The sequence below is a fragment of the Theropithecus gelada genome, chromosome 1, assembly GCF_003255815.1.
Source record: "Theropithecus gelada isolate Dixy chromosome 1, Tgel_1.0, whole genome shotgun sequence".
NCBI lineage: Eukaryota > Metazoa > Chordata > Mammalia > Primates > Cercopithecidae > Theropithecus > Theropithecus gelada.
This window is the reverse complement of record NC_037668.1, coordinates 211,183,178-211,204,559: the sequence shown is the minus strand read 5'-3', so window position 1 is coordinate 211,204,559 and position 21,382 is coordinate 211,183,178. Positions and strand designations below refer to the sequence as shown.

Genomic DNA, 21,382 nt, shown 5'->3' with positions numbered 1-21,382 from the left:
ACTTATGGCATTCTATTGTTAAGTGACCGTAAGAGCAGATCCTTATTCTTAGATAGGCATTATTATTATTATTATTATTATTATTATTATTATTAAATTAAAGACATAGTAAATCAGGTAAAGCTCATGAAAAGGTATTTTTAAAGCAAATCAAAAATGCTATAATGCATTTTTGCATTATAATGAACTTTGTAAGATACAGCCTGAGATTGAAATTATGCTTTATTATTATTGGTAGATCAAGGTTGTAAAAAGTGTGGCAAACCACATAAAGAGCTATAAACCACTATCTAATCCAACTAATTTATTTCACACAGAATTTAAGAGATACCATGGACCTAAGTACATTTCCAAGTCGCCATCCAGATTGTCTTATATGAGAAGTTGGGAAAAAAACTAAATTAATATTTTAATTTTTACAACCCAATATTTAATTTTACTTCTTCCAGATATTAAATCAATGCAGCATTGTAAAAGAGTCTAACAATTTGGCATATGTGAAAGCTCCCAATAAACTTGTCCATGTTATTATTGGTTTATGTTGATACTTTTTTGCTTTCGTGCCATTGAGGTCTCCAGATAGGTCATTTCTTTTGAATACCCAGTGGGAATGTCCTCAAAAAGTTATGTCAGTTTCAAGAGTTTCTGATGAGATATTAGAAAACAGCTTTAAAAGTAGACAGGGATTATGAGAACCTAGTAATAACACTTTTTGATTTTGTTTTTTAGTTTTATTTCTGTCACAACTTTTATTTTAGGCTTTGGGGGTTACATGTGCAGGTTTGTTACGTGGGTACATTGTGTGTCACAGGTTTGATGTATAAACAATTTCATCACCCAGGTAATGAGCACAGTACCTGACATGTAGTTTCTCGAACCTTGCCCTCCTCCCACTCTCCTCCCTCAAGTAGGCCCTGGTATTTATTGTTCCCCTCTTTGTGTCCATGTGTACTCAATGAATAACCTGTTTTGTTACTTTTACAAAGCTAAGTATTTATTCAGAAAAAAATCATTATTCTCCATACAAGATGCATTGAAAAGAATGGGAATCCAGCTGAACTAGCCTGATTTATCCCACCAACCCTGGTAGTCTCCACTGAAGCTTCTGACTATATTAGAACATTAGATATATCATTTGGTCCTTCTTTTATTGCTTATAAAATACGACACTTGAGTTCTTTTTAGCAGTGAAACTTTTGGTGTAAGACAATCATTCATGGAAATGTAATAGATGCAAAGGGGAAGGGTAGGGTTGCTCTGTCCAAGTAGGGTCCCTGGAGCTCAGCCTACTCTGGTAGCCCTCTCTTGACAGCTTCCATCCCCAACACAACGCTTCCTATACATCCCGGGCCATTTCCCAGGAGCACCCAAGAACCTGCTGAATAGTTTGAAAACCCTGATGCTTTCTAAAGCCTGTATTCTTATAGACACTTTAAGATTCTTAACTGATATAACCCGCATGAAGAGAACTTGCAAAAGACCAGGGTGAGGGCTGAGCAGAGGGTAAATGTCTCTTGCCAGGAGAATGAAAAGATTCATGTTTTTAAATAATATTCATGGATAGTATAAATAAATAAAAACCGTGTCTAGATTTCTCTAAGGCCTGTTTCTCCTGTTCAGTAGTATACTTTCTCCTCTATATTGCAAAATGCAAAGATAGTCACATAGATGGAGAATTTTCCCAACCAAGAAGCTGTTTTTACAAGAGAACAACAGAAGAGAAGTGAGTGTGGACAGAAACGCACCTCTTCCTGGAAGAGATTTTGCCGATTCTTCAGGGCTCGTAGTCTGTTCTGTTTGTCTTCATGTTCTAAATGCTCATCGGGCGGGTGAAAGTAGCCAATGAGATCCTGCAGACTTAGACTCACGGATTCTATCGGCAAATCGACGGTGGAAGCCTTCGCTTTCTTGCTGAGCGCATCGAGGCCCCTAAAATAAACCATAAACATTTCTCTATTGTCGGTGATTCACAACTGTATCATTTTTCCATTTGTGGATGATTTCAGAGATTAATCTCTCTCCCTACATCACTGTAAAAGGGACATGTCAGAAAGGTCCTCCTGCTCCTCAAGCAGCGATAAGGAATTCTAATTCAAGTCAGAAACTGTGTAATGTTATGTTAAAAACCAGTATCCACGGCCAGTCATCTAGAGAATAACCTTATAGGCCACAGGAACAGTGCCTACAAAACCAATAGTCGAAATGTTCAGAAACCAGTTGATTTTCACTGGAAAGCTACACTTTAAGGATTCAGGCTGCATCTTCCCAGATTCATAATTCTGACATTTCCTTGTGGTTTGTTTTCGAAAAGGAATGCCTAAGTTTTCATGGACCCTAGCTTGCCATTCTGTTTAATTCCTGTGAGTTCAAAAATATATTCTAATGATGTTAATTTAGAAAATTTGCTTATTAATCAGTAAAAATATATTAAAATGCTTTTCTATTATCTGAAAGAAATGCATTTAAAAATTATATTAACAAAAACATCATGAAGTATTTTCTAACCTGGGAAGAAAGGTACATTACTGGCATGTAATGTGTTAATTTGTTGAGCTTACTGAGATTCTCAGTTTTTAAACTCATAGCCTTGAATGTATCTGAAAAGAACTTTAAAACATGATGTCTACAAATCAAAAGTATTTTGAAATAAAACGATTTTAAAAAGCACAATGCATACAATAAAAGAATGGGACAGTACCTCTACTGTAGTTGATACCATAATATTCTATAGCCATGACAAGTTGTTAATGCATAGAAATATTACACTTCCATTCCTGCTCTCTGTCTCAGCAAAACCATATGCTAACATTTTATCCCAAGCAAATGTTTCTAATTTTCTGACTATGTTGGAACTTACATTATAAAACAATAAAATACTCATGAATGAGAATTAGCTTTGAACTTTATAGTTTTAAAACATTATTTAAAATGTGTCATCACTTCCACAAAGATTGCTAATGATTTTGGAATATTTGATTTCAGCCTTATCAAACAGTAGAAATCGTAAAACCGTACAACTATTTTAAAGTTTTTGCCTGAAGTTCTGTATCAGTTATATCAACTGATCTACCCCCAAGTTTTATCGCCTCTATAAGTTTTTCTGTACCCAAAAAGCAAGAGTGACTTTTCAGTAGAAAATTATTTTTCCCCTTTAACAAGAAAATTTCACATGTAATGAAGTATTTTTCTAAACATTTTACCCCATTAATTCCAATTAAACATAAATAAATGTATAACAAATTCAAACTCAACTCATAATAAGTGAATACAATTCAAAAATGATTCAGTATCCACATTTTCAAATTTAAGTGAAAACAACAGTAAATGTCAGTCTTTAGGTTATTATATTGAAATAAACATATCTACCATGAGGAACGTAACTATTCAATTACTTTGTAAGAGAAGTCTCTTGTCAGAAGAAATATTGTCCAAACTTCTACAATTATTAATTATGTTATGTTTTAGGGCTTTCATCTAATAAAGAGATGAATATCATCTTAATTTATCGTGAACAAAAAATATAATCAGGGAAAAAAAAAATCATCCAGAAATCCAAAAGTAGTAGAATCACCCTATGCCAGAGTAAAAATGAAAGTTATTAACCCTATGGCTACATTTTGTAATTTAAAGATTAAACTATATTATTACCTAACAAATATAGGTTCCTCCCCTCTCTCATTTACTTCAAGAATATGTTTATGAATATATCCAGAAGAAAAATGAAAACATATATAGTATATATAAAATATATGATGTTATATATATTTATTGTATATATTTGTTATACATTATATATAGTATATACTATTAGTATATACTAATAGTATATGCTGATATAGCATATTATTAATGTATAATATACTCTATAGTGTATAGCATATACTATATTATATAATGTATAATATATACTATATATAGTATAGTATATACTATTGTTATACTATTAGGTAGTATAGTATATAATACACATACTAATATATACTATTAATTATATATACTATCATATAGAATAGTATATATAATATATACTATACTATACATTATAATATACTATATAATATATCCATTATAATGTATAATTACATATATGTTTATACACTTCCATGTATACACACACATTATGTATTACTTAAATGCTCATGGTATTACTACTAGAAATATACAACACACATTTTATATATTTTATACATATATTTTATATACATATACATTCTATATACATATATATATACATATATATATATATATATATTCCCCACTCCAGGCCAAAATAACAGAGCCTCCTCCCCTGCAGACAACACAAACGCACACACACACACACACACCATATACACACACACACTCAGTACTACCACCACCACAAAAGACAGAATAGAAGGGTCTCAGAACATAAACCACATAAGAAAAACACAAATGATTAAATAATATTGACTTTCTTTCTAAAAGGTAAAAATTTTAAAACTAGCATCTTAATACAAATTAAGTAAATTGGCATTGATAAAATTAATAGTAAAAAATAACTGAAAAATACTTGGGTGAAAATATTGTAAAAATACTGAGATTTTAAAGACTTGGTACTTTCACGAATGTGGTAAAACGAATAAAGTTTTTATTTAAAAGCATATGCTCTTTAAAATGCTCAGTAATCATGTAAAACTTTTCAAAGCTTCTGAACATATTAAAAAATCACATAAATTCAGGACTTCTAATTGTTTTTTTTTTTTAGACAGAGTTTCACCCTGTCACCCAGGCTAGAGTGCAGTGGTACAATCTCGGCTCACTGCAACCTCTGCCTCCTGGGTTCAGGGTTTAAGCGATTCTCAAGCCTCAGCCTCCAGAATAGCTGGGATTACAGGTGCATGCCCACCACATCCAGCTAATTTTTGTATTTTTGGTAGAGATGGGGTTTCGTCCCTGTTGGCCAGGCTGCTTTCAAATTCGTGACCTCAAGTGACGTGCTGGCCTCAGCCTCCCAAAGTGCTGCGATTACAGGTGTGAGCCACCACACCCAGCCCAATTTGCTACTTTGTAAGCCTTATCATTTTACTGGTTGCGTAGCATTCTGCTGTATAGAATGTAGAATACAATATAGTTTACTCTCTGTTGATAAACTCCTGGCCTCAAGTGATCCACCCACCTTGGCCTCCCAAAGTGCTAGGATTATAGGTGTGAGTAGTCACCGCTGTGCCCAGCCTAAATTTGGGACTTATAATAGGTAATACTCATGTGCATTTAAGTAAAATTTGTAAAGTAAAAAAGTAAATATATATATATGCAATATAAACATGATTACTGGATATATATGCAATATAAACATGATTGCTGGAGTTAAATAATATAACTAAAGGGTAAATATAGAAAAGAAACAAGGAGAATAAACCAAAGCTTAATTAAAATTTAATTGTTGAAAAAGCTAATACATGATTAAGGTCAGTTAAGCATAAGAGAAACAAAGGTTCGTTGTGTTTATCCATGGCACTTCTCAGGTGATCACAAGGGAGAGATTGTTAAAAGCAGATGTTAGATAACTCAGAAAAATATGGCAAATTTGTGCTGGGATTGTAAAGAGGAGGATAGCTAAAAGAGAAAAAAATCAATGCAGAATCAGCAAAGAGGTTCTAGACTACATTTCCCAAGGGGAACAAGGAATCTCATCTGGAAATAAGCACTGCACATGTCACCTAGATGTGAGTGACATTTGGCCAAGATAAAGTGACAGGACAGGATTTACCTTCCCTCTGAAGTAACCCAAAAAACAGACAAAGTATAATGGGGGGTGGGGGTGGCGACCAAAAAAACATGAAAACTTTCAAGACACTGGATAGCAATGAATAAAGCACAGGAATTCCTGAGGAATGGGAAACAAATCAGATGGGTCCTACAGCTGCCTCAGTTTACTGCCTAGGTGAATTTCCAGGCCGTGGAGCAGGAAGGGAACCCAGGTGTGGCCTGACAGTCTCCATGAGTCAAAGAGACACTGCTGGGTGTCCGGGGAGACCAAGGTTGCTAGAATCCACAGGACAAAGAGAGGAGAGCGCTCACAAGAGGGAACCCTGGAGACCTACAGAAGGTCTCCCTCAAATATTCAGCAGAACACTGATGAAAACATCATGAGAAAACTACTCAAGGCAGGGAACAGAATCACCTGAAAGGATTAGAGGGAACAACAACTGGCCCTCACACCGAACCTGAAAGAGCACCTGTCCCCAGCAGCCAGACTGGAAAACTTTGCAACTCATGGGGCACTGGATAGAGCATTCAGAGGGTCTTGTCTCAATAGTGGGGAATAATTTGCCCTAGACTAAACACTGCTCTTCCCTCCCAGAAAACTCTAAAGGCAAGATCCAAACAAATCAAACTCTTTCTAGGTAACTTAACGGTATCCCAGGAAAAAGCTCAAGAATATTTACAGGAATATAAAAATAGCCAGCATCTAACAAATTCACAATGTCTGGTAACTAAACAAAAATAAGCAGGCATATAAAGAACTATAAAATTCAATCATCAATACGGAGTAAAATTAATCAACCAAAAGAAAAATAATTGTCAATCTAGAATGCTGTACACAGCAAAAATATCACTTAAAATGAAGGCAAAGAACACATTTTCAGTTGCACAAAACCGAAAGAGTCTATCTCCAGTAGACTTGCACGATAAGAAATGTTAAGTCCTTCGGCCGGCGCAGTGGCTCACGCCTGTAATCCTAGCACTTTGGGAGGCCGAGGCGGGCGGATCACGAGGTCAGGAGATCGAAACCATCCTGGCTAACATGGTGAAACCCCGTCTCTACTAAAAAATTAGCCAGGCATTGTGGTGGGTGCCTGTAGTCCCAGCTACTTGGGAGGCTGAGGCAGGAAAATCGCTTGAACCTGGGAGGTGGAGGTTGCAGTGAGCCGAGATTGTGCCACTGCACTCCAGCCTGGACAACAGAGACTCTGTCTCCAAAAAAAAAAAAAAAAAAAAAAATCCTTCAGGCAGAAGAAAACAATACCTGAAGGAAATACAGATCCACACACACAAAAAAAGAGCACTAGAAATTATAACTATGTGTGCAAATAGAGATGTTTTTGTTATTTAAAACTCTTTAAAAACGAATTGACTGTTTAAATAAAAATACAGTGTGGAATTAATAACATCTATAAATGTAAAATGTATGACAAACTGCGAAAACTGGGAAGGGAGTATAATATTATAATGTTCTTACACTATTCATAGAGTGACAAAATATCAATTAAAGGTAGACTGTGACAAATTAAAGATATATACTATAAACCATAAGTAACCACTAAAATACAAATAAAGTATTACAGCTTTAACCCGTAAGTAACCACTAAAATACAAATAAAGTATTACAGCTAATAAACCAATAAAAAGGAGGTAAGATGAAATAATAGAAAATACTCAACTAATCCAAAAGAAGGGGGAAATGGGACAATGACAAAGTAAATATATATATTATACAATATATATAATATATATTATATATAATATATATAACACATATATATTACTATATATATGTATATAAATATATATATACACACACACACGAAGTGTTTTTCTTGTGTGGCTTATTTTTTGTAACCCATATGCTCTCACTCTCCCGTGTAAGGGTGGTGATGGTAGTGGTGACGGTGGTGGTGATGGTGGTGTGTGTGCGTGTATCTCTTTTTTATCCTGCTACTAGGTGGGATGAATATAAAACAAATAGGAAGAAGACAGACTTAAGCCTACTACATCAATAATCATATCAATGTAAATGAATTAAACAATACAATTTAAAAACAGGGATTATCAAATGGGATAAAAAAGCAAGATCCAACTGCCTATTGCTTAAAAGAAATGCACTTTAAATATAAAGATACAAACAGGTTAAAGATTATAGGATGCTAATAACAAAGGGCGGGGGAACTAGAGTGGTTATGTTCATCTTATACAAAGTACATGTCATAGCAAAGAATATTACCAGAGTTAAGGACGGTAATTTCATAATGATAAAGAGGTCAGTTCATCAAAAGAACAAAATCCTAAACATGTATGCACAGAACTTCAAAATGCACAAAGAAAAGGTGACAAACAGTAACGAGAAACAGAAATATCCACAATTACAATCAAACACTTTGCAATACCTTTCTCTCAGTAATTAATAAAGAGACTGAAAAACGTAAGGAAATTGAAGATATAAGTAATACTAAATTGACACTTTTGAATGCTCTACCCAACAAGAGGAGAATGCACATTCTTTTCAAGTTCACATGAAACATTTACCAAAATAAAGTTTATTCTAAGCCATAAAACAAGTCTTAATAAACTTAAAAGCAATCAATCTCACAAAGTATATTCTCTGACCATAATGGCATTAAATTAGAAATTAGTAACAGAAAAATATTCAGGAAATTTCTGACTATTTGGAAGCTGAAAAAATCTATTGTTCAAAGAAGTCATCAAAGGGGAAACTGAAAGAAAACATATCAATGCTGGGCGCGATGGCTCACGCCTGTAATCTCAGCACTTTGTGAGGCCGAGGTGAGTGGATAACTTGAGGTCAGGTGTTTCAGACCAGCCTGGGCAACATGGTGAAACCATGTCTCTACTAAAAATAAAAAAAATAGCCAGGAGTGGTGGTGCACGCCTGTAATCCTAGCTACTTGGGAAGCTGAGGCAGTAGAATTGCTTAAACCTGGGAGGCAGGTTGCAGTGAGCAGAGATAGGGCCATTGCACTCCAGCCTGGGCGACAGAATGAGAGTGAAGAGCAGAATGGTGAGAGGGGAAGGGAAAGAAGAAAAAGAGAAAGAGAGAAAGGAAAGGAGAGAAAGGAGAGAAGGAAGGAAGGAAGGAAGGAAGGAAGGAAGGAAGGAAGGAAGGAAAAGAAAGAGAAAGAGGAAGGAAGGAAGGAAGGAAAGGGCAGGGCAAAAGAAGGAAAGGAAGGGGAGGGGATGGGAGGAAGGAACGAAGGGAGGGAGGAAGGGAGGGAGGAAAGAGGGGAGTGGAGGAGAGAGAGGAAGACAGAAAAGAAAGAAAAGAAAGAAAGGAAGAAAGGAAAATAAAAACATGTGAGGTGCCACTAAAAACAGAAAAGTGTAACACTAAATGCTTTTGTCAACAAAGGTCTCAATGGTATCAGCATTCATCTTACAAAGTTAGAAAAAAGAGAGCAAGGCAAGAAGAAAGAAAATAGAAAGAATCAGACTGGGAATCAGAAAATCTTTTCATAGTTAATAGGGGTTAATGTAACCATCCTATTTTATCATGATAGGTATAACAAATGAATTTCACTCAAATAGCCCAGACAGAAAATCATTTTCAAGATTTAATAAAGCAGCAAGTGTATAATTCAACATTTTTTTACCACAGAATCCAAATTTCTCATACTTGGTACTCTATCTAATCAGAAAATTAATTGTTAAAATTTAAAATTATTCTCCCAAAGAGCAGATGGGCTGAAGTAAATCACATTTAAGATGAATTTTGGTGTTTCAGCCACCATAAAAAAAGCCACTTATGGTATACTATCACTACCTAATGTCTGTAACACTGAGATAGCAGCTTTCCCACAAAATAGTTTTCAAAACAAATAACCAGTTTTTGGTCTAGTATTAAATTAACTTACCAAATGGAATCTCTGTGGTGCCACTGAATACTCTACCGCAGTCAAATTGAATAAGAAAAAAAAGTCCCTCATATTTGAAGAAGTCAGTGCTGACTAAATATAAAATTGACAATTTCAAAGATTTATGATTAATTTGCTCAATCCCTATCATAGGATTGATCAGCTCTAGTAAAGAAAAACTAGTGGGAAGAACAAGATACGAAAAGGCTAAGTTTGTTTCCAAAATAAGTTATAATTTCCAAATAGAACTTCTTGACTAATTTTATGCCGCATTAAAATGTAATAAATTTTTATTATAAGAAATAAATACTATATTAAACTACAAGAATATAAATAATACTGAAAAGTAATACAAGTAATAAAAAATACAAAAATGTGGTGCGTACCCCATTTGATTTAAGCTTTACTCCCTGACGAGGCTTGGAGTTGAGATGAGGCAGAGAAATGGACTAAACACTCAGGATGTGTGGCCAAATGCTGTGCACATTTTTTCGTTACATATGGCACGCACACATATACACATAGTGTGTGTAGTTTATAAAAGGGATGGTTTATAAAAGAAGTAGAAAATAATACAATCTTGAGTAGGGGAGATTTGTTTTATGCTGTAAAGTCAAAAAAATAATTTACCAACTCAACTACTACAAAAATCCTTTCAGATTCTTTTCCAAATCAATAAACTGGTGAAAAGGTTTGCAATTTATCATCACAGGAAATGAAAATCTCTAAACATAACAGAAGTTCAGAACAACTTAACAGAAATATTAACAAATAATAGGAATAAACACAAAAGAAAAAAGAAATGAAGAAAGATGGTCAACAAGAAGTTTCCCGCATCAAATTAGCAAAGTTTAAAGAGACAAATGAAGTCCCTCACAAGTCAGAGCATATGTTGGTATAATGTTATCAGAAAACATGTTGGTCACAAGTTTAATTTAGTCTGTAGATAAGCAATTATTGCATTTATTAGGTGGAAAAACAGTTCTTATGAGGATTACTTTTAAAAGATACGTATCAAAACTCAGCATATATCTAGGCTTCACTGCCCTCATTGAAAAAGGAACTAGGCCGGGCACAGTGGCTCACGCCTGTAATCCCAGCACTTTGGGAGGCCGAGGTGAGCAGACCATGAGGTCAAGAGATCGAGTCCATCCTGGTCAACATAGTGAAACCCCATCTCTACTAAAAATACAAAAATTAGCCAGGTGTGGTGGTGAGCGCCTGTAATCCTAGTTACTCCGGAGGTTGAGGCAGGAGAATCGCTTGAACCCAGGAGGCAGAGGTTGCAGTGAGCCGAGATCGTGCCACTGCACTCCAGCCTGGGTGACAGTGCGAGATTCTGTCTCAAAAAAAAAAAAAGAAAGAAAGAAAGAAAAAGAAAAGAAAAAGGAACTACATAGGTCCATTACAAGGAAGAGTAGTCATTAAATCATCCTAATCTATACCTATCAATTACAAATTACACATCTAATGTCCAAAACCACATTCTTTTTAAAAGTTTATTTAAAAGAAAGACACTAAATCATCTAATTAACACTTCCTAATGTTTCTGCTGACTTACCAAACAGTATGAGATTTCTTATCATCATAGCATACTTTTAAATTGCCTATTTGCATATCCAATAAAGAAATGAAAATCAAGTATCAAACAACTACACCTACAAAAGAAAAAGTACCTTATAAATCTATTGAAAAGGAAGACTGTGCTCCGGATAACTCGTGCTGTGCGTGATTCTTCATGCTGGGATCTCGATAAACTTATGCCATCATCCATGTGGCCTTCATGGTGCATAATAGCCTGTAAGAAAGCCAAAACAAGGCCATTACTCCCAACATCTCTTTTCCAAACTAGCGTCAGGGAGATGTGTACTCAAACAGCTGAGCCACAACAATAGATAGAATCAAAAGGCAGGTACAGGGGACTATGAAGCTGTTATGTTCAGATAAAATCACATGCACAGCTCCCTATACAAACTAGCCATTCCATTTATTCATTTAGTTATTATTTTATTTTTTGGAGATGGGGTCTTGCTATGTTGCCCAGGCTGGTCTTGAACTCCTGGGCTTCAGTGATCCTTCTCCCTCTGCCTCCTGAATAGCTAGAATTACAAGCCCCCATCACCATGCACAGCTCAGTTATCATTTTCAAGAACTACTCAAAAAATGCACCGAGTCAAGTAAAATAAATAGCAGAGCCTTTTCACGTATCTACATTGAATGACTGATCCTCAGCCTAAGCAAACTTGGTACAAAGCAGCAAAGGTAACCTTGCATTGGCACACCAGTCATACAGTAGCTCTGAACACAGACTAGTCAATAATAAGTACTGAACAATGCTTATAAATTATCTAAATGATAAAGATGTATACATATATTTCTTTTCTTTTGATACCTGTTTTTGTGTGCTTTCGAACTTTCTATGAAACTATGTTAGGAAAGAGAAATGCAAAACTCTTAAGAAAACAGTTCCATGATTTTCACAAGTGAACATTCCTGCATGACCAACACCCAGCTCAAGAAAGAAAACATTACAGTATCTTAAAATCCTCCTTAGTGCTCCCTTCCTATCCCTACCCTCCACAAGGTTCACCACCTTGCAGACTTTTGACAGCACAGATCAGTTGTGTACTATATATAAGTAGAACCATTTGTTCCCATCTGTGCTTATCTTCATGCAACATTTATAGCAAGATAATTTAATACACCTACCCAGGTGTACTGAACAAAATTTAGGAACTATAACTATAAATTATCTAGAAAGCAATGTTAAGAAGAAACTCCTTATATAAAAAAATCAGTGAGACACAGATATATCTATATTCAAAGGCAATATCATAGCCTTAAGTGCCCTCATTAATACAAAAAAGTAACTAAAATGAAGGAACTTGTTACTCATTTTCATATCCTAAAAAAAGAACAGGAAAGAAAGTTGAAAAGTAGAACTAATGAAGATTAAGTGAAATTAACAAACTAGAAGTCAAATAAAGTACTAGAAAAGATGAATAAACTCAGTTTGATTCTTTGCAGTGATAAATAAAACGAAACTCTCACAAACCAGGCTAAAGATAAAACAGAAAGCAAAAACACAGAGAATGGGAAATTATAATAATACAATACTGTGTGCAACTCCATGGCAAAACCAAAAATCATCCAAACAAAACCAATAAACAAAACTGGTGTTCCAGGGGAACAGAATAGATTCTTACAAAATAAGACTAATCAAAAGGAAAAAGATAATTTAAGATCCAATATTTAAAAGACCTAGGACCAGATGGTTCCACAGGCGAGCTGTGATAAAGCTTCAAAAAACAGCTACCTTTCATGGCAGACTAGTCTAGGCCAAGGATTGGCAAACTACAGTACATCATCTGTCTCCATACAGCCCATGAACTAAGAATGGTGTTTACACTTTTAAACGGTTGGAAAAAAGACCAGAGTAGAATGGTGTTTCCTGACACATAAAAATTAATAAACACAAAAGTTGTATGAAATTCCAAATTCAATGTCCCTAAGGAGAAATTAACTTGCCCCATAAATATACATGTAATAATTCTGAATAAAATATTAATTAATTAAATCTAGTAGAATTTCAAAAGAATCATACACTATGGCCAAGGAAGGTTTACTCTGTGAATTTAAGAACTCTTTAATAATTGTAAGTCTGGTAACTTATTTTACCAACAAGTTAAAAGACACAACACATGATTTTTATCTTCTTTATTAATATAATTCAGTAATCATTGCTATTTTTAAAAAGCTAAGTAAAATTGAAATAGCAGGAGGCTACTTAAACATAAAAACAATTTCAACTGTCCTCAGGATGCAAGTTACAACTTCGATAAAATAGCAGTGGAAATTCACAACAGGAAATATGCTGGGATAATAAACCAGCAGACCAGATGAAAGAACAGCAAGCTGAGATAAAAAGGTGAGCTGGGTGAGATAAGGACAAGGAAAAAAAAAAAAAAAAGCATGAAAACTAAAATTTTAAAGGCACACAAAGGGCTTACGAACCGAACAGCACCAAAGAAAAATGAGTACTTTGGAAGACACATTTGAGCAGCGAAGTATAGAGAAAAGGTCAGGGAGAACACTGAGAGGAAAGACAGCTGTGTTCCTGAGAAAGAAAGCAGCAGACTAAAACGGCACAAAAACAGGAACCAAAGACATGGTTGGAAAAGTAGATTCACATACCCAACTTGTTCCAAACATACATAAAAGTTTTCCAATAATTTAAGTGTATGTTTTAAACATTTAATTAAAATTAAACAAAACTAAAAATGGTGTTCATCTAGTTGTAGTTATATACAAATACAAAATTGCCACATGTGTCTAGCAGTTACTGATTTGGACAGCACAGCCTTATACCTAGCTTCGAGTTCATGGGAATTACCAAGAGCATAGGCAATGGGGAAAAAAAGTCAGACATATCTAGAACTTGAGGTATTCTATAATTGGCATGGATTTTTTAAAAACTCGATGGCACAGGAAAAAAATAAGCTGAGAATCTGTTCTAGATAAGAGACTGAAAGGCATAAAAATAAGTAAGTGCATGAATTTTGATTGTATCCTAATTTTATTCAACTAGAAAAGGTATTATTGGGACAATAGAATAAATATGAATACAAACAGGATAGTCAATGATGTAATAGAACTACCATAATGGTATGTAACAGTACTGTGGATGTGTGAATGCATACACACACAGAGAGAGAAAAGAAAGGAGGAAACGAAAGCAAATCTGGCTAACTATAATTGTTGACTCTAATTCAAGAGTATGTGGATGTTCATTGGTTTAGTCTTTTAACTTTTTTTATATTTGACATTTTTATAAGTAAAATATTAAAAGAAAAAAGATAACATCTGCTAAATCTAGCAGAAGAACCATGACCAAACATCATTATCAAAAGAAAAATTTGCTTTAAAGCCAAATCTACCTCTTCTGTCACAATTTCGACATTAGCTGTTCACCTTGAGAATGCTAACCCAGCTCACCCTGGCTCATAATTCTGTAACGCTAATGCAGTTGAAGACCAAGTTAGCAGGTGCATGGGCAATCTCACCAACTCAATTATAACTCCACATCCTTGAAAATACATGTTTTCATTCAAGAAACATTTATTGAGCACCAACTCTGGTTCCAGCACTCTGCTAGATAGTGAAAATACATAAATCAAAGACTTAGTTCCAATCTCAGAGTTTAGTAATGAAGACAGAATAAGTCGCAATTACATATCTTTAACTCTTCCTTTCCTTTCTGACTCCCGCCCCCTCCTTAGATTGTGTTTAATTTCTGGCTTGTTGGTTTCTGAGGACCTCAAAAAGTAGCATAAGCAATTTGGGCTCAAACATGGAACAATATGGATAAATGTTACAGACCTTTTGCTGAGCAAAAGGAGGTATATACAAAAGAGTACATGCTATATAATTTCATTTATATAAAATTCAACATCAGCTAAAAGAGAAAAATGATCACAAGATCATTTCCATGACAAAAAAAGATCACAAGAGTGGCCGGGCGCGGTGGCTCACACCTGTAATCCCAGCACTCTGGGAGGCCGAGGCGGGCGGATCACAAGGTCAGGAGATCGAGACCATCTTGGCTAACACGGAGAAACCCTGTCTCTACTAAAAATACAAAAAATTAGCCGGGCGTGGTGGTGGGCGCCTGTAGTCCCAGCTACTTGGGAGTCTGAGGCAGAACAATCGCTTGAACCCGGGAGGCATAGGCTGCAGTGAGCCGAGATTCTGCCACTGCACTCCAGCCTGGCCACAGAGCGAGACTGTCAAAAAAAAAAATCGCAGGAGTAGTTGTCCCTGGGGGAAAGGGAGCAGGAATAACCTAGAAAGGAATGCTGGGAAACTTCTTGGAATTAGACATGTTCCACATGGAGATAAGCTTGTGGGTTAAATTCTACAGCTGCTGAGCTCAGTGGCTCACGCCTGTAATCCCAGCACTTTGGGGGGCTGAGCTGGTGGATCACCTGAGGTCAGGAGTTTGAAACCAGCCTGGCCAATATGGTGAAACCCCATCTCTACTAAAAATAAAAAAGTTAGCTGGCCCCAGTGGTGGGCGCCTGTAATTCCAGCTACTCAGGAGGCTGGGACAGGGGAATTGCTTGAACCCAGGAGGCGGAGGTTGCAGTGAGCAGAAATCGTACCACCGCACTGCAGGTGACAGAGCAAAACTCTTGTGTCAAGGAAAAAAAAAAAAACCCTCTACACCTAAGTGTTTACATTTCGATGTGTATAAATATTACCTCTAAAAGTTGAAAATAAGTAACAGTAATAATCTAGTGAAACACAGCATAGGATTGGAGTTGTAATTGAAACAACAGTAAGAGAGCATTGAAAATGTTGAATGGTGAAGACTCAGGGGTTCATTACACTATTAGTTATTTTGCATAAATTTAAATTATCTATAATAGTTTTAAAACTGGCCATCTTCAATTGCAAGAAATAGAGAATGCTTCACAAATATTGAATACATACAAGTACACTTAAATGTATGGGCCTAGATCAAAGACCTAAAAACCAAGGTATCATCTTATTATGATGCTAATAAAGGTCTTGCAGAATTGTCTGAGGATCTCTATCCCAAGCTCTGAGGAAGGTTGTACCGGGATGCACTCAAGTCAAACTCTATCCCTGCAGCATTGGCCTTCACTTTCACTAAAATCAGCACTGGTCACTCTAAATAGATCACAAGAACAGTGATTTATTTAGTTACTGGAATGTGGGTATAGATTTTGATTAATAAATCTCTTGAAAATAAAAAGGTCTGTATCACTAAAGCCTTCCTTTCCAAGGTCTCACGTTTCCAGAAACAATGTGCGTTGTTATTTGGTTCTGTGCACTGTGCTGCATGTCATATGTAAAAACATAAACAATCTAGTATGACGTACTCCCTCAGGGGAGTTGCAAATTTGCAGGGGGGTGGGGGACAGGGGTGGTGAGAAAAAGAGAGATATGTAGCCTACTAAATAAAATAGCACAAGGAGTGTGTTTATAAAATGTAATGAGTTATAGATGAACAATATGAGAACTCAAAGGAAGGAGTAGCTGATAAGCTGATACAGTAAGGAAGAACTTCTAAAATGATAAATAAATTGCATCCCTGGATGATGGATAAGAGTCACGGAGACAAAAAAGGTTTGAAGGTATTCTAAACAGAAGAAACAGTCTGCAGAGGCACAGGTGTGTAAAAGCCATGGTAGTCTGATAGACTGCAAGGAATGTGTTGTTAAGTGACATGCTGGGGAAACTGAAGGCAATGTCTGGAAATCAGGAAGAGAGTAGGAGAACGGCGCAGGCCAGGAAGGGCATCCTTATCACTTCCAAAAGGTGGGCCTCTTCTTGTAAGCAAGGGGATGTCAGTAACGGACTTTGTCACAGCATGGAGGACAAAGTGAACTGTACTAAACTAAAACCCAGAAGATGGCACTGTATATTTCTTCACTTCATATTTAAATACACGCATCCCATAATCCTATATATGAGTGATGTCACATCCAGCTATGTTCACCTTACAAAGCTAAAGAGTCTGTTACACTGGAATCTGCCCTTTTGCTTGCAAAATTATGAACTTTTGCAGGTGACTAAAAAGATTAGCCACTTTTCTTTGACTTGCGCTTGGGTATTTTATTCATAAAAAATGACTTCTATAAATTATGTTCTTTTCTATCATCTTACCTTACGTTGTATAGATCCCATTCTCACAGACTTCACATCCACAGACTGGTAAGTAAGCCATAGGCCCGTGTCCACATGTTGTATATAGCATACTGAGTCACCGTATTTTATTTCAGATGTTCCCATGCCGTCGACTTCTTTTCTCACCCCTACATCCAATTTTTCCTAAGGAGAGAGGGGGGAAAAAAGGTCAGTAAACATTTCAAAAATACTAGTGTATAGCAAAAGAATTTTGCCTTATTGTAAATATGTTCTTTAAAAAATTCAGCTCTCTGAAGTCCCCTGAAATAATGGCCAAATATTTCATTCTAACAGTTGAACCTCTAACATATGCTTGAATTATTCACATTGGTAGAACATTATGTTGGCCATAATGTAAAATTTTTAAGTTTTATGTTGCATAATGGCCAACTCCAAACCAGAGATCTTAAAATTAGTAATTTAAGCTAAATAACCTTCCTGGGTTTTTGTGGCTTTTTTGTTCTTTATTGGTGATTAAGAGCATAAGTTTGGGGGACAGAGAGATTTAGTTTTGAGTCCAGCCTCTGCAACTCACTACCGCTAAGACGTTAGCAAGTTAATTAAATCTTTTAAGCCTCACTTTTTGCATCCACAAATAAAGCTAATAAGGTACCTCTCCATAGGATCAAAAGAAAAATAAGACAATACATGTAGATTTCAGAATAGTGTCCTTGCGATAAACACTTTAAATTTTTTTGACAATTTTGACAATAATAATGGTGACAATGATTGTTAACCTGTTAATTAAAATGATTATTTATTGTGAACTAATCAAAGCTAAAATTCAGTTTCTACTACTGCAATTTCCAACTTGGACTACAGAGGTATTCTCTCTTAAAGGGCTACTGTGCCAAGCTTCCTCTCCTAGGAAGCGGCAATCCATCCTCTGACACCAACCAAATGTTTCTTTCACATCTCTGTATATGTCAGCACTTCCTCCTCCAACATGCTCTCTTTCCATTTTTCCTCCCATGCATAGCTGTGATCTTCAGGAACTCACTATGCCTTAAAGTCTCGTACAGTCCCTAAAGCAACAATGAAAAAGCCAAAGGTACCTCCTTTTTTTTTTTTTTTTTGAGACGGAGTCTCGCTCTGTCGCCCAGGCTGGAGTGCAGCGGCCGGATCTCAGCTCACTGCAAGCTCCGCCTCCCGGGTTCCCGCCATTCTCCTGCCTCAGCCTCCCGAGTAGCTGGGACTACAGGCGCCCGCCACCGCGCCCGGCTAGTTTTTTGTATTTTAAGTAGAGACGGGGTTTCACCGTGTTAGCCAGGATGGTCTCGATCTCCTGACCTCGTGATCCGCCCGCCTCGGCCTCCCAAAGTGCTGGGATTACAGGCTTGAGCCACCGCGCCCGGCCGGTACCTCCTTTCTTTAGTCTCTTATTCTTTTTTCTTCCTTGGTTTAACCTTCCTTGTCAATTTATTTTACGTGTCTTCTATGTCTTTGGTCGTATGACTTTTACTTGTAATTATAGTTACACGAATGTTTTGAAGATTCAGTCAGAGTAAAATGTATGTCTGCTATACAAGAACGAACAATTTTAAAACAACCCCAATGTTTGACTTTTCATGTCATTTGTATAATGTGTTAATAATTAATGACCTGAAAATGATTATGAACACTCCATGAACAATTGAAAATTCAAATTAAAATGAGTTGAAATTTTTAACACAAAAGATCAAGGTCACCTAATATATAATTATCAATTAAGTTGATTCAATCATTATGCGAATAACTTGAAACACTATTCTAAGCATCTGTAATAAAACAGACAATAAAACCTTTCCGATTTCATTCTATCAACCTAGATAAACTACTAATCTACTTATACCAACCCTGTCAATAGAAAAATTAAATTCTGGGAAAAAAATAGAACACTGTAATTATCTCTTCAGAACAGAACAGTGAGCCTCTAACATTTTTTTTTCGGTCTTTTCTTCAAGCAAATTGGTTTGTGGCTAGATTATTTGTAGGTATATGGATTGTATATTAAGAAGTCACACAATTATTAATTGTGAAATTATGCTTTCTTTGTATTTTATTGATGTATTTCACATCCATCTCTGGATTAGAAGATTTAATAGTGAAATTTCATGATGATTATGTTTTTTTCATTTTTTTTTTTTAGATGTAGTCTTGCTCTGTCACCCAGGCTGGAACGCAGTGGTGCAGTCTCGGCTCACTGTAACCTCCGCCTCCTGGTTTCAAGCAATTTTCCTGCCTCAGCCTCCTGAGTAGCTGGGACAACAGGCAACCGCCACCACGCCCTGCTAATTTTTGTATTTTTAGTAGAGACAGGATTTCACCATGTTGGTGAGGCTAGTCTTAAACTCGTGACCTCAGGTGATCCACCCACCTCGGCCTCCCAAAGTGCTGGGATTATAGGTGTGAGCCACCGCTCCTGGCAGATAACTGTTTTAAAAATTACTCTAACCCTTGAGTGAGATAAAAAATGCTGAAGTTACGTTAGAAAAACTAAGTGAGATCACTTGCTGAATGAAAGACCAAAGGCCATCCATGTTCTTTCCTTCTTTATCTCCTGCCATTTTCTGTAGCTCGGGCTTAGGAGAAATTCAGATGAAAATAATCTAGATCCTTTGAATGACCATAAGCTGAAGTACAGCATGTACCACAAATGTGACATCTAGTAAAAGCATCCAACAGAATATTAGCCTGTGTTACTGGAAATAAAGTGCTCAGATTAGGCAAGTAATAATCTTACTAAAACTCTGTATTAGCTGTACCATATCTCTATTAATGGCCTTAATTTTGGCATCAGCTTTCAAATTTTATTTTTCTTTGGAGTTGTTCTATTTTGGAAAATGATGAAGTAATTCACTGGAGTGAATGCTCCTATAGAAACTATTATACAATTTGGAAAAAATACCTTTAAGAATTGACTTAAAGGCACATGGACCAAAAGCAGGAAGAAATTGAAAAGCAGATCTCTCTCAAAAGGCAAACAGCACCTTATGTGATTGGTAAGTGGCTGCCTTTTGCTTTGGGGCATGCAGTGTCCAATCTGTCTGCTACTCTGGCAGCAGAAATCTGCTGCTTTATTGGCTTCAGGTATCAGAGGATATGCTTCAGGGCTCACAAGCAACAGAATAATTAGATGTGCTAAATCCTGGACACAAAGTTACCTACAAAACCTTTGTAAAAAATGTATCCAAATTCTGCTGACTATGCATGCTCTAGGAAAGCCCAGTATAATGGCAACAGATGGAAGCTGAAAGATTTGAGTAAAAATATAAGCAACTCCTCATGTAAAAGACAGAAAACTGAAGTTTCAATCCAACGAGGTTAACTGCCTGCAAAACCAAAATCACTCTTCAGAAAAAAACTTGAAGTTCAGACCCTCTACTACATATCATTTCCAATATCCAATATGCTGTCAAAAATAAGCAGATATAAAGAAACTAGAAAATGTGAGCTCTATTTTTTGGAAAAACCAAAACAACAAGAGTATAGGTAATACAAATCAATGCAAAGATGGCGCAGATCCTACAACTAGCAGACAGGGACTTTATAGCAACTGTTATAAATATAAAATATGTTCAAAACTATAAAAGAAAACATATATATAATGAATAAATAGAGCTAAATTATACATCACAAAAAATAAATGAAATTGAAAAATGAAAAGAATAATTTAAAGACAAAAATAACTGGGTCAGCTTAGCATCAGATTGGAATTGTATAAAAAAGAGTTAATGAAATTAAAAGTTAATCAACAGAAATTTTCCAATCTGTAGATCAGATTGCCATTAAAACACTCTAGTTTAAGTATTTTGCTATTAAATGGAAACTTCCCTCAAAATACTATATAAAATATAATTCCTATACCTCCTACACTTAATCAAGAAAATGTCAAGATCCTCCTAATCTTAGCATTATCTTATAAGCATTGTCTTATTCATTAAAACCTGTATATTTTTAACTTTTACAGTCTTCTATCCTGCAAGAATAATCTTGAGACCTTAAGAGCTATAAAAATACTCAAAGATAAAATAACTCTTTTCAGCACAGTCTAGAATTATTGCAAACACTGCTTTTTC

General features: G+C 35.8%; 1 protein-coding gene across 1 annotated transcript in view; it reads right to left on the bottom strand.

The window, feature by feature from the left end:
• Positions 1-21,382, bottom strand: part of RYR2 (ryanodine receptor 2) — a 634,673-nt gene that overhangs the window by 376,697 nt on the left and 236,594 nt on the right. The window contains exons 14-16 of the mRNA XM_025401874.1: positions 17,304-17,468; positions 11,288-11,409; positions 1,746-1,929 (exon numbers count right to left, since the gene is read on the bottom strand). Of these exons, the coding sequence (XP_025257659.1) occupies positions 1,746-1,929; positions 11,288-11,409; positions 17,304-17,468 (471 nt within the window). The remainder of the gene's footprint in view (positions 1-1,745; positions 1,930-11,287; positions 11,410-17,303; positions 17,469-21,382) is intronic.